This window comes from Arabidopsis thaliana, chromosome 2 (assembly GCF_000001735.4).
Source record: "Arabidopsis thaliana chromosome 2, partial sequence".
Lineage (NCBI taxonomy): Eukaryota > Viridiplantae > Streptophyta > Magnoliopsida > Brassicales > Brassicaceae > Arabidopsis > Arabidopsis thaliana.
Genome location: NC_003071.7, coordinates 85,281 through 97,960, shown reverse-complemented (window position 1 = coordinate 97,960; position 12,680 = coordinate 85,281). Strand labels below are relative to the sequence as shown.

Genomic DNA, 12,680 nt, shown 5'->3' with positions numbered 1-12,680 from the left:
CCAACCAGTCAACCATACTCAATAGGTTTCATTACAAGACAAATAACACACTCTCTTTTGTCTTTTCTCTTTTTTCGAATGGGAAACACTGACTAGCTTTGTTTGTATATTTAAATCGTTTCTAACAGAGAGAGCGTGGCGAAGTGTGAACACAAACACCTAGAAAGATCTGAGAGTCAATTCTTCTGGGTGACATATGCATGTGAACTGTATGAAGACGCGTTTTGGGGTTTATCGTTTAAAAATCATTAGATATGTGACTGACCAAAGTGTTAATCAAAGATCTGCACCAACACCTTTTACATATACTATATTCTAATACGTAGAGGCAGCGTAGAACACTCTAGAAGAAGTACTAGGTGAATTATGATCGATATGCCATTCATCTGAGAGCAGAGAATGGAACTTTACGCATGTTTAATTAAAACAACTTTCAAACTTGTCTTAAAATATGAAAATTACTAGTTCCTACTCTGATTAAGATAAGATTGGCATTATATTCATATTCTTGTACCTAATATATAATTGAAGCACTTGAACATATTTAGTCATATAGTCTTGAATTTTGTTGTTGTTTTTCCCTTTTTTTGTGGGGTCAAACTGAGTTGCTGTAAATTTGAACATACATATGAATATGCATTTAAATTGTGGCCAACAGTTTTAGAAAACTGTTATCAAATCAAAGATACTTTAAAAATACAAAAAAGTAGTGTAAGATACAAGAAAGAAAAAGTTGCCACTTTCTCATGTCGCATATATATAACGTTTCTCGGAACTTGCATTTTCTCTCTTCTTGTTTACACCTTCCTCGCCTGTTACGAGTAACACCAATATTTGGACTTATTGGATGGTTGCCTTAATAAAAAGGAAAAAAAAAAAGAAAAAGACCCAAGAACACCAAAGCTGTCGTGGGCTCTTATTGTTTATCTGAAACTAAGCCCTATTACTATTGGGCCCAAAAATCAATTACGTAAAAGAGTTTGCCTGTTATATAAGTTGTTTACTATTGTGGCCCAACAGATAAAAAAGGGAATATCCGGCCCATTCTCTTTCATCACACTCCTTGAAGAGGTGATAGGTCATGTAATTTGATTAATTAAGAAAAACGATTGAGTTAGACGAAGAGGCAATGGTAGGAGAAGGATAGTTTGGGTAGACGAAACGGTAGAGTTTTGGTTATTCTCAGATTCTTGTTGTTGAGAGACTGATGAACTACTAGAAAAAATTACCAGTATCTCCCTCAAGGTTAAAAGCGTCATTTACGGTAAATTGGGGAATAAAATGGTAAAGAGAAGGAGGCTTTTTGGTGGTGGGAGTAGGTGATGCCAAAGTAGACGACTACTAATAGTAGTAAACAAAACCTTTGGCTTTAACACTCTCCTCCAAATCCCAGATCTCTCTCTGTCTCTGTCCCGCGGAGTCCCCGAGAGATTGATCACCATCACTTTTGTACCTTCCTTGTACTACCTATGGCGTCTGCTAGCTTCGTTAAGCCTAACACCCTCTCTTCTCCATGGATCGGCCAACGCTCCTTTGCTCACACCTCTGCTTCTTCTTCTCCTCCTCCTCGAGTCTCCTTCGCGATCCGCGCCGGTGCTTACTCCGACGAGCTTGTTAAAACCGCCGTGAGTATCCTCCTTATCCTCTCTCTCTCTTTGATGCTTTATTAGTTTGGATTCGTTTCCGTAATTCTCAAAGTCAAACGTAGAGTGAGATTCTCTGATTATTGCGTAATAGAAAAGCATTGCATCCCCTGGGAGAGGTATCTTGGCGATCGATGAGTCCAATGCAACCTGTGGGAAGAGGCTTGCTTCTATCGGCTTGGATAACACCGAGGACAACCGTCAGGCCTACAGGCAACTTCTGCTTACCACTCCTGGCCTCGGCGATTACATCTCTGGTTCCATTCTCTTCGAGGAGACTCTTTACCAGTCCACCAAGGACGGTAAGACCTTTGTCGATTGCTTGCGCGATGCCAACATCGTCCCTGGCATCAAAGTTGACAAGGTATTTTTTATCCATTTATTCTGTCATCATCATCATAAGTAGTTGAGTTTTTATGTGTGTTGAGTGAAGTGTTGACAATGCAATCCACCGCGTAGGGCTTGTCTCCCCTAGCCGGTTCCAACGAAGAGTCTTGGTGCCAAGGCTTGGATGGATTGGCCTCACGCTCTGCTGAGTACTACAAGCAAGGCGCTCGTTTTGCCAAGTGGTATGTCATATATTTCACCATGTTATCTTACATATGGTATTAACTCTTTGGTTTGATGTGAAAATGCTCTTCCTAGTTTTGATGTTTGTGTGTGTTTGTCTAGGAGGACAGTGGTGAGTGTTCCCTGCGGTCCTTCAGCACTGGCTGTGAAGGAAGCTGCGTGGGGGCTGGCTCGCTATGCAGCCATCTCTCAGGATAATGGTCTTGTCCCCATTGTGGAGCCAGAGATCCTTCTGGACGGGGACCACCCAATAGAGAGGACTCTGGAGGTGGCAGAGAAAGTGTGGTCAGAGGTGTTCTTCTACTTGGCACAGAACAACGTCATGTTTGAGGGCATTCTGTTGAAGCCGAGCATGGTCACCCCAGGCGCTGAGCACAAGAACAAGGCCTCTCCCGAGACCGTTGCAGATTTCACGCTCACCATGCTGAAAAGGAGGGTTCCTCCGGCTGTCCCAGGGATCATGTTTCTGTCAGGAGGACAATCAGAGGCAGAGGCCACACTGAACCTGAACGCCATGAACCAGAGCCCAAACCCATGGCATGTGTCCTTCTCATACGCACGTGCCCTGCAGAACTCCGTGCTCAGAACATGGCAAGGCAAGCCGGAGAAGATTGAGGCCTCGCAGAAGGCACTGTTGGTGAGGGCAAAGGCCAACTCACTGGCCCAGCTCGGCAAATACTCAGCCGAGGGAGAGAACGAGGATGCCAAGAAAGGAATGTTTGTCAAGGGTTACACCTACTGATTTGTTAATTTCAGAGATCGTAATAAGGATTAAGGACCATTGTTGTCTTTTGTTTTTTTTTCCCTTTTTTGTTTTGTCTCTGAGAAAGAAAGACAGTCACGAGTCACGATCATATCATATATGTATGTGAGCAACGTGAAAACATCCTCTTAAATCTATATTTCCTCTCAGAAAGACTGATTACTGTTTGACTGCAAAACCAAATTGTGTAATTCTTCTTTTAAGTTTACAAAATTTTTGGAGGGCGATTAGGTAAAATTGGCATAGTTGCAAGTTCAGTGTTAGAAGAAGCAGCGGAGATCTCTCTCCCTCTTTATAGTTTACTTTTGACTTACAGTAGAGAGAGTTTAGAGTTTTGAATTTGGCTCCGATGACGAATCGTCTTCCTCCTTCGCTGTACGTTCCGCCTCACCAGCGCCTTGGTTCCGATTACGGCTTCAATCCTGTTCCTCTCTCTCCAGTTCGCTATGTCTCCGCTTATGATGACCGCGTTTCCGAGGATCGCCAACCGGTTAACTTCTTCTTCATCTTTTTTTCATGCATCTCTGAGCTTTTTGATTGATGCTCTTACAATGGCGATTCTAGTTTTCGATTTGCTCTCGAGTAGCATTTTATAAAAATCCCTTTATCTTTCTACTGGAACCATATCAATTTGCAGCAGGAGGGTACCTTTCACTGTGCCGACTTGGATGATTGGAATAAGAGATTTTCAATGCTTTTGAAAGATTCTTTAAAGCAAGAAGTTATTTCCAGGGAGAAAAAAGATAGACGGGATTTTGATAAACTTGCTGCTCTGGCTACAACCCTGGGATTGTATAGGTACATCAATCATGCTGCTCCTTTCTTTCTTCTTTCTCACTAGTACAACCATTTCTGTTTCTTTTTTGCAGTCATGCATATGCTAAGGTTGTTGTCTTCAGTAAGATCCCACTCCCCAACTATAGGTTTGATTTAGATGACAAGAAGCCACAGAGGGAGGTATTATCCGCTGCTCCTCACTCTCTTCTCTTACACTTAACGCAAGACGGCTTGTTTTTCTTTAAAGAGCAGATATATACAAAAATATTTACAGGTGAATTTGCATACTGACCTTCTTCAAAGAGTTGAAGCTTACCTCACAGAATACCTCAGTAAAAGCTCTAATAGGATAGATAGAGTCCCTGCCAATTCCGTCTCAAGAACTAGTAGCATTAGCAGTACTGATGAATGGTTTTCTGAGCAACCACTACCCATCTCTGCCACCAAAATTCTTTGGCAAAGGAGTTTGCAGCTGCGTGATCGACAACAATATTGGCAGGTTCTGTTTATATTAGGTCCTTAATATATTCTTCATCTATGCTTTTTCATCGTCCATTTAGTTTTGATGTGTTCCATTGATTAGGCATCCGTAGAAGGCCAAAGAATGTTGGATTCTCGTACAAGTCTCCCTGCTTTCAAGCAAAGGCATTCAGTATTGACAGCTATTTCACAAAATCAGGTCTGCACAGAAGATAACTGGAAGCATGCTTGAGCTCAGTCGTGTGACATCTGTGTCAAATAGAAAATCGAATATCAACTTGACGGTCGTCTTGGTTTTGTATTAGTTCCGATTACCCACATAAATTTTCGTATTGCAGGTTATTGTTATCTCTGGAGAAACAGGTTGCGGCAAGACCACACAAATCCCGCAGTTTATTTTAGAATCCGAGATTGAAGCAAACCGTGGAGCTTTTTCCAGTATCATATGTACTCAACCAAGGAGAATATCTGCTATGTCTGTTTCGGAGAGGGTTGCTTACGAGAGAGGAGAGCAGTTGGGTGAATCTGTGAGTTTCACCCTGCATGCTCCTATATCTAGTTAGCGTGGACCCTTCTTATACTTTGAATTCCTCTCTTTTTTACTGATTAAGCTCTCTTGCTTTTTTCTTACTTTTTTGTGAAGGTTGGATATAAAGTTCGATTGGAAGGTGTTAAAGGAAGAGATACCCGCTTACTCTTCTGCACCACAGGCATTTTGTTGAGACGCTTGTTGGTAGATAGAAATTTAAGAGGAGTTACTCATGTTATCGTGGATGAAATTCATGAGCGTGGAATGAATGAAGGTATGTATACTTTTGCTATCAAGCAGCTCCTCATTTTTAGCTTAACTTGATTTAGGTGTCTTACTATATTACTTTTGTATTTTAGATTTCCTTCTTATCATTCTTAAGGATCTGCTATCTCGTCGCTCAGAGCTTAAGCTGATTTTGATGAGTGCAACTTTAGATGCGGAGCTTTTCTCGTCATACTTTGGTGGGGCAGGTGTCATTTATATTCCAGTAAGTAAGAAACATATTTGTTTATCCTCTTTAGAACATTTCAAGATATTTAATCTTTTGCTGAGTTCAATATTCCTTGGATCTATATGCTCTGATTAACCCCAGTGAAACTACTAATATTGTCTTCTTCACTATAGGGATTTACATATCCAGTTCGTAGTCATTTCCTAGAGGATATTCTGGAGATGACCCGGTACAGATTGACTCCATACAATCAAATTGATGATTATGGTCAAGAAAGAACGTGGAAGATGAACAAACAGATCCCAAAAAAACGGAAGAGCCAAATTACCTTTGTCGTTGAGGTATCTAGAAAAAGAATATCAGCAGCTTAACTCTACATGTTAGGTCCTCATTTCTTTTTCCCTTATGCAAACAGGACGCACTGAGAGCAGCTGACTTCAAGGAGTTTAGCCCTGAGACTCGAGAGTCTTTATCTTGTTGGTATCCTGATTGCATTGGTTTTAACCTCATAGAATTTCTCCTTTGCAATATATGTGAGAATGAGGGTCCTGGTGGTATTTTAATTTTTTTGACTGGGTGGGATGATATCAGCTCTCTGAAAGAAAAACTGCAGATTCATCCGATCTTTGGCAACCCAGATTTGGTTATGTTGCTTGCCTGCCATGGTTCTATGGAAACTTTTGAGCAGGTGATTTATAATGTTTTTCTCCTGATGACAACACATGCTAGTGTAGTTTGCATTGTAGAATGACCGTCGAATATAACCGAGTTCATCTGTTGAAGAGCTGATACCAATTTCTTCTCTTTTTCCCTCTCCGTTCTTTGCAACCAGAACCTGTATTTGAAAGATACCATATTTATCATTAACCGTTGACTTTATTTTGAGTAAATGCAGAGGTTAATATTTGAAGAACCTGCAAGTGGAGTAAGAAAGATAGTCCTAGCCACTAATATCGCAGAAACGAGCATCACGATCAATGATGTTGCTTTTGTCATTGACTGTGGAAAGGCAAAAGAGACCTCCTATGATGCATTAAACAATACCCCCTGTTTGCTTCCTTCTTGGATTTCCAAGGTTTCAGCTCAGCAGGTATTGCTATAGTTTGTTAGAGTTGTTAGCTTTTGAGAATCAAACTATTAATAAGACTACGGAGCCATTTCCCCCTAGATTCATAATAGGAATGACCATTAGTCAATTTTTTCAATAAAAGAAACGCAGGAACAAGGACAGGGATTAGTAGTACTGTTTACATAGACGTTAATCTACTAGCTATTATATTTTCTTTCTTTGTCTTTTGCGTAGTTGCATTTCAAATACACTGGACTACTAAAAATGAGTATAAGTATTCACTGCCAACAATCTTAACTATCTGACTGGTCCGTGGGCTTACATTTAGTGATATTTATTGTTGATTCTCATGCTCTGTTTGTGATTGCAGAGAAGAGGAAGAGCCGGTCGTGTTCGACCTGGACAGTGTTACCATCTTTACCCAAAGTGCGTATATGATGCTTTTGCAGAATATCAGTTGCCTGAAATTTTAAGGACGCCTTTACACTCACTGTGCCTGCAAATCAAAAGCTTAAACCTCGGAAGCATATCCGAGTTCTTGTCAAGGGCGCTGCAATCTCCTGAACTACTAGCCGTACGTCATATTTGTTTGATTCTTTGGTTAGGTTTTCTGTTTTTAAACATTACTCAAGTGAAGGTGTTTGATTTGAACCAAACTTATAATAATCAATGATACAGTAATTTTGTTTCTTCCCCTTTGCCCGCAGGTTCAAAAGGCCATCGCATTTCTGAAGATAATTGGCGCATTGGATGAGAATGAAGACCTCACGACTCTAGGTTAGAGGAAATATGCTGAATCATGACAGTTTTGGTAGCTGGACTGAAATTTATCTCATGTTGTTGATATTCTTTGCAGGTCGTTATTTGTCCAAGCTTCCCATGGAGCCAAAGCTTGGAAAAATGCTCATACTAGGAGCTATTCTTGGTTGCCTTGATCCCATATTGACTGTTGCGGCTGGCCTGAGTGTGAGAGATCCTTTCTTGACACCTCAGGACAAGAAAGATGTAAGTCCTTCTCCCACCATGTATAAGATAAAATGCAGTTCAACGTCTTATCTAGCACTTTATAGACTTATAGTTATACCATTTATTGGTCTCTTGTTATACCCGTGCAAGCCCCTTCTTCCACTAAACTTTAACACATCATGTCTCTCTGTTAGTGAAGGTGACTTGACCGTCCATCTTCTTCTCTGAAAATACTTTTATTATGGACGTAGTTTTCCCAAAGAGATCTTGTCTTGAAATCAGATGGTATGAAGTGTTGTGAATTCTCGTGTCTTCTGAAAGACCTTAGAATATGATGTTTCGTTTTTAACTTTCCCAGCTCGCAGAAGCCGCAAAGTCCCAGTTTTCACGTGATCACAGTGATCATCTTGCACTTGTTCGGGCATATGAGGGGTGGAAAAAAGCTGAGGAAGAGTCTGCTGTATATGATTACTGCTGGAAAAACTTTCTGTCAATACAGTCGCTGAGAGCTATTGATTCTCTTCGAAAAGAGTTCTTCTCATTACTCAAAGATACTGGACTTATAGATGGAAACCCATCGATCTGCAATTCAGAGGGGAATGATGCAAATCTTACCCGAGCAGTTATTTGCTATGGCATGTATCCAGGAATCTGCTCAGTTGTGGTGAGTACTTCTCCTGAATTTATTTGCCCTGCAGTGGCCTCTCTGTATTCAGCAGTTAGCTTTATTGAGCATCTATATGACACATGCAGCATAATGAGAGATCATTTTCCCTGAAGACGATGGAGGATGGCCAAGTTCTTCTTTACTCAGTACGCATCCATCCAGTTAAAATTAATGATGGTGGTATACCTAACATAACAGTTTGGTTGGAAATTTGTTACATTCATTTTTTTTTTCCCCATAGAATTCTGAAAATGCAAGGGAGACAAAAATACCATATCCGTGGTTGGTTTTCAACGAGAAGATAAAAGTGAACTCCGTTTTCTTGAGGGATTCGACAGCCTGCTCTGACTCTACTCTTATCCTCTTTGGCGGTAGCATCTCCAAAGGAGACACTGTGAGCCTTTTTTCTCTGTTGGACTTGCTTGTACTCTTGTTTTTGTTATCAGGATTGACAGCAATTTCATTGTCAACTTTTGTTTTTGGGCTTTTTGGCAGGATGGCCACCTGAAAATGTTGGGAGGATACTTGGAGTTTTTCATGAAACCTGATGTTGCAGAGATATACCAAACCTTGAAGAAAGAGCTTGACGAGCTAATACAGAACAAAGTGAGTTTCTTAAAATCTCAAAAGTACCCACCTTTGTTGTTTTCATTCTGTCAGGTATTTCTACTGTGATATCAGATCTCGTTAGGCAATGGACATCTGAGTTATGATACTTTTTAAAAACATTCCAGCTACTTAATCCTAAAGTGGATATGCAAGCACACCGTGAACTCTTATCAGCTATACGGTTGTTGGTCTCTGAGGATGGATGTGATGGAAGATTTGTGTTTGGTCACCAAATACTTAGGCCTTTGGAAATATCGGCGTTGTCAACAAAACCGTCATTGTTTTCAAGGACCGAAAGTGGGCCGGGGGGTGACAATTCCAAAAGTCAGCTCCAAACAATACTCACGAGGGCTGGTTATACAGTACCGATGTATAAGACTAAGCAGTTGAAGAACAACAAGTTCCAAACAACAGTAGAGTTTAACGAGACACAGATCATGGGACAGCCTTGCAGCAACAAGAAGAGTGCTGAGAAGGATGCGGCAGCTGAAGCTATACAATGGCTGAAGGGAGGGGCTAAGGAAAGTCATGAGCAGGTGAATCATATGTCAAAGCTGCTGAAGAAAGGCAAGAAAGATCACCTCTGATTGAGACCAATGCAGAAAGTGATACAGTCAGTGGGCTTCAAGGCTCAAAGGCTCTATTAGAATTGCACGTATTATAGATTAACCATGGTTTGGTGTGGGTAATGGCAAGTAACTATGGTTAAGCTTATGTTGTGCTCATGAGTCTTATCTATATAAGAAGTCTAAGAGAGTTAGGAGAGTTTTATGAGTATTTAGTGAGTAATCTAGGGGAGTGGGAGGAGCTCCATCAACAAATTCCTCAAGGTCTTGTAATTATCGGTCTTATTATCTATGAAAAACCATTTTCTATAAGCAAATCTTATCAGAAAGAAGGCATTTTTATGGAGTCCATAATTTTTCTGGGCGAGACAGAGCAAAACTGGGAAGACAAAGGATAGACTCCAAGCATCTCTTTGTGATCAAACGGAGCTGAAGGGAGATAAATGCTCATAATATGACACAGAAAGGGTGGAGATGGGGAGCACACTTCGTTGGTGCAAGCACAAAAGTGAGAGTCTGAGAGAGATAGAGTCGATCTGGATATGGTGAATTAAGATCTCCAATTTGTGCGGGTCTTAACTGTTAGCATGATGTGTAATTATATGAGTTGAAGGGTTTGATGTTGAGACTCAAATGGGTTTGTGTGTAGTAGAGAAAGTTGTTTGTGTAATCACGGGTATGTGTTGACATGCACTCTCCCTTTATATATATATAGCGTAAACACAAAGCAAAAACTAAAGATACAGTTTGTAAACCAAGTAGCTTTTACCATGAAATAAACATACATATCACAGGGCCTTGAGAGACTTGTCTTATTCCCAAGGGACAAAAACACAGAGATCAATGGTCCAATAACTTGAGAAGGATGGCCTGTTCCATCGGAGGGAAAAATGTCACAAAGTTGAAATCTGTTTACAAAAATAAGGGGAAGAATAGGAGGGTATGGATGAAAAAGAGACTTACGGGGCAACAAGCATGAGATCTCATTCCCTGATGAAGCTCAGAGGCTGATATCAAAAGCTTCTGCAAACGGTACTCTCCTGTCTGAGACTGTCCTCTATTCTCTGCATAGCATATAACTTGTCGCTCTCTCAGGTGCTCAAATGCCTGTCATGTCAACCATTTAGACCACCACCTTTAAACCATGGCATCTCATGAGAGCTATAAACATACCCTTAGGCAGACATTTTGTGCGTAGTAGTCTGAGGTATGAAAAGAATCGTGTATCGCCTTATACTCTGGAATACACATGGAATCTCAAGTCATTTTCATAGTGGTGCCATGGTTTAAACCAAATTTACAGATTACCTTTCATCACACTGATGAAGTTGTATGAGCTTTGCTCCTTCACTTCTAACCTCCTCATACAGACCAGAAGATAAAGCTCCAGTACGGAACAATCTGCTCAACAAAGATAGTGTCAATAGATATTCCCAAGGAAAATGTATATGCAACACCGCAGCTTATTATACCTCTAACGGCTTCCAACTTTGGTTGCCTTTGCATACTTGAAAGTGCTGCTTTGAAGTTCTCAAGAGAGAGGAGGCCAGATTCCAAATTCATTAAAGAAACAGCGCAGAATCTAACATCAAGAGATAGACTCAACACAGAGAAAATGATATCTTAAGGAAACATCTCATGATTGTAATCGAAGAACTTACATAAACTTCAGGAAACTGTTCACAGTAGAATTAGCATTAAACAATGTCTTAAGTATGTCTTTAAATCTCGTGTCTGATGTTAAATTCTGCACAATAGGTTTTTTTTTTTTGAAATTGGTTAGTATCAGTTGTTCAGAACAAGAATCAACATCATCTAAAAGCTAAGCATGTCATAGTAGTAATTGGGATTGGATATTAGAACCTTAATCTTATCATTGAACCGAGAAACATATCCACTGGGGAAGCCTGAGTCTGCTGGTAGAGACAGCAGGTGTACAAACAAACTAGAAACATAGTTCCTATTAGTTAAATAAGTTGATTGGAAAAATAGTTGACTGGCTATTACAGAAAAGAAGCTGCTCATTACCCGTCAAGTTCTTCCCTGGAAGGAGGAAGAAACAAAAATTTTCTGTGTGAAAAGCGAGATCTCACTCTTTTCTCCAGAAGTTGGTCGGCGTCCTGTGGTGACAGATTGCATATTATAAGATTTTGAACCAGAGTAGTATTAACAAGAACCAAAGTCAGCTGTCATCAAACATAAAAATACATACAAGAAACAGTTTGTAAAGCCCAAAGCACATATATCTGTATAGCGATGCTCATACCAGTCGAGAACTAATACCGACGACAACAGCTTGTGAGGTTACAGATTGCATAGCATCGTCCAGCAMACTGTATAGCAACCGCTGCTTTCCCTATATATATATAAGCAGATAATAGGGTGAGTGGATAGAAAACACCAATGTCCAATTCCTTTGTTCATCAAAGGTTAAAAGAAACCAGAATTCTTGCCTGTGCAAACATGTCAAATTCATCAAGCACAAAGATGATAGTCTTATGTGCTAGTCCACATGCCCTGAAATATCTCTATCAGTTTGTCTGCGTTGAATATCAAAAAGGCTCATTTATGTAAAGGTAAAAATACTGACCGCAACATGGCTATAATGAATTGTGAATTGTCATCGAATGATGCCTGGAAGTGCAAGAGAGAAAGCAAGTCAACTGAGACATTGGCTACACAGCAAAGAGAAAGAACATTCGGAGAGAACAATGTCATACCATTTTGGAGAATAGTAGGTGGTGTTCCATGCACAACTGTTTGGCAATTTCCTGAAAAATCAATGTAAGACGGTGAGTGAATGAATAGATTAGGTGTAGGAAATGAGAATGGTGGGCTCTCTCCCTCTCTTAGACCTTAAAGGCACAATTATCATCACTATGCAAGAGTCCATTCAATCTGATCTGCAATCACATTGAGATGGTAGTAAGATCATAACGATGAGATTAGATATAGGAGATAGTTCCAAATGTATAAGAAATCAGACATACTACTGATACTGAATCAGGAAACTGCTCCAATAAMTCACCTASAMCGAGATCCAAGACCTGAAATCAACCCATTTTTTGAAATAAAAGAAGAAATCARACGCCAATGACGGAGATAGAGAGTAGAAGGAAGCAGGGTTCGACATACAGCAGCTTTGCCAGAGCCGCGAGGGCCGAGAAGCAACATCGAGTTGTTGCATCCCTCCGTGATAGAGGTTGATACAATGAACTTCAATTTACTGTGTGTTGACAAATTTGTTTGTACTATTAGGTTAAAAGCAAATTCGTTTCGAGAAATTAAGCGACAAGTGAGTGAAGCAATCAGACCTGTAATTGCTATCTGACGAAGCGGAAAGAGGTCTGAAGACATAACTAGGATCACAGAGTCTCCCGCGAATCAGATTTAGGGATTTCTCCGCCGGAGTCTCTTTGCCCATCGGACTGGCGGGAAAACTGACAAGCCAAGCGAGCCCTCTGTGTGAACTGTGAAGTGAACACCCATCATCACTACTAGTATAAACTTACTCTATGGGCCGTAGTAATGGGCCTTATAAAGCAATAAAAGGCCCAATAAAGCTCCTTTGCTTTCTCCTAATAACG

At 40.4% G+C, this 12,680-nt stretch overlaps 3 protein-coding genes across 5 annotated transcripts; 2 read left to right on the top strand and 1 right to left on the bottom strand.

The window, feature by feature from the left end:
- The first annotated feature begins 1,097 nt into the window (after window positions 1-1,097).
- On the top strand, window positions 1,098-3,234 carry PDE345 (Aldolase superfamily protein). The gene is made up of 4 exons (NM_126176.5): window positions 1,098-1,625; window positions 1,738-2,007; window positions 2,103-2,212; window positions 2,316-3,234. Exons 1-4 carry the CDS (start codon window positions 1,470-1,472, stop codon window positions 2,953-2,955), a joined length of 1,176 nt encoding a protein of 391 aa, NP_178224.1. The 5' UTR covers window positions 1,098-1,469; the 3' UTR covers window positions 2,956-3,234.
- On the top strand, window positions 3,208-9,641 carry AT2G01130 (DEA(D/H)-box RNA helicase family protein). Of its 2 annotated transcripts, NM_126175.4 has the most exons (19): window positions 3,208-3,466; window positions 3,614-3,774; window positions 3,846-3,933; window positions 4,028-4,252; window positions 4,337-4,432; window positions 4,572-4,760; window positions 4,877-5,036; window positions 5,122-5,252; window positions 5,390-5,557; window positions 5,632-5,904; window positions 6,112-6,306; window positions 6,656-6,859; window positions 6,993-7,062; window positions 7,142-7,290; window positions 7,610-7,915; window positions 8,005-8,064; window positions 8,160-8,312; window positions 8,414-8,524; window positions 8,653-9,641. In NM_126175.4, the coding sequence occupies exons 1-19, from the start codon at window positions 3,326-3,328 to the stop codon at window positions 9,112-9,114; spliced, it is 3,342 nt and encodes a 1,113-aa protein (NP_178223.2). In that variant the 5' UTR covers window positions 3,208-3,325; the 3' UTR covers window positions 9,115-9,641. The 2 variants fall into 2 exon arrangements, with proteins under 2 accessions (NP_178223.2, NP_001325246.1); NM_001335034.1 differs by lacking the exon at window positions 3,208-3,466 and having other exon boundaries at window positions 3,592-3,774; window positions 8,653-9,472.
- ORC4 (origin recognition complex subunit 4) lies at window positions 9,562-12,560 on the bottom strand. 2 transcript variants are annotated; one of them, NM_126174.5, is made up of 16 exons: window positions 12,408-12,560; window positions 12,229-12,319; window positions 12,084-12,140; window positions 11,949-11,996; window positions 11,814-11,864; window positions 11,684-11,727; window positions 11,547-11,610; window positions 11,360-11,449; window positions 11,122-11,213; window positions 10,957-11,038; window positions 10,755-10,840; window positions 10,566-10,675; window positions 10,402-10,494; window positions 10,267-10,331; window positions 10,057-10,200; window positions 9,562-9,963 (listed from the first exon to the last, which is right to left on the bottom strand). In NM_126174.5, the coding sequence occupies exons 1-16, from the start codon at window positions 12,515-12,517 to the stop codon at window positions 9,934-9,936; spliced, it is 1,257 nt and encodes a 418-aa protein (NP_178222.4). In that variant the 5' UTR covers window positions 12,518-12,560; the 3' UTR covers window positions 9,562-9,933. The 2 variants fall into 2 exon arrangements, with proteins under 2 accessions (NP_178222.4, NP_001189493.1); NM_001202564.1 differs by having other exon boundaries at window positions 9,780-9,963; window positions 10,566-10,693; window positions 12,408-12,545.
- Window positions 12,561-12,680: the final 120 nt, after the last annotated feature.

Coding starts and splice junctions, on each gene's coding strand:
- PDE345 (NM_126176.5), top strand. CDS start 1,470: ATGGCGTCTGCTAGCTTCGTTAAGCCTAACACCCTCTCTTCTCCATGG. Junction 2,008..2,102: donor CTGGCATCAAAGTTGACAAG/GTATTTTTTATC, acceptor TCCACCGCGTAG/GGCTTGTCTCCCCTAGCCGG. Junction 2,213..2,315: donor GGCGCTCGTTTTGCCAAGTG/GTATGTCATATA, acceptor GTGTTTGTCTAG/GAGGACAGTGGTGAGTGTTC.
- AT2G01130 (NM_126175.4), top strand. CDS start 3,326: ATGACGAATCGTCTTCCTCCTTCGCTGTACGTTCCGCCTCACCAGCGC. Junction 4,433..4,571: donor CAGCTATTTCACAAAATCAG/GTCTGCACAGAA, acceptor TTCGTATTGCAG/GTTATTGTTATCTCTGGAGA. Junction 8,065..8,159: donor GCCAAGTTCTTCTTTACTCA/GTACGCATCCAT, acceptor TTTTCCCCATAG/AATTCTGAAAATGCAAGGGA.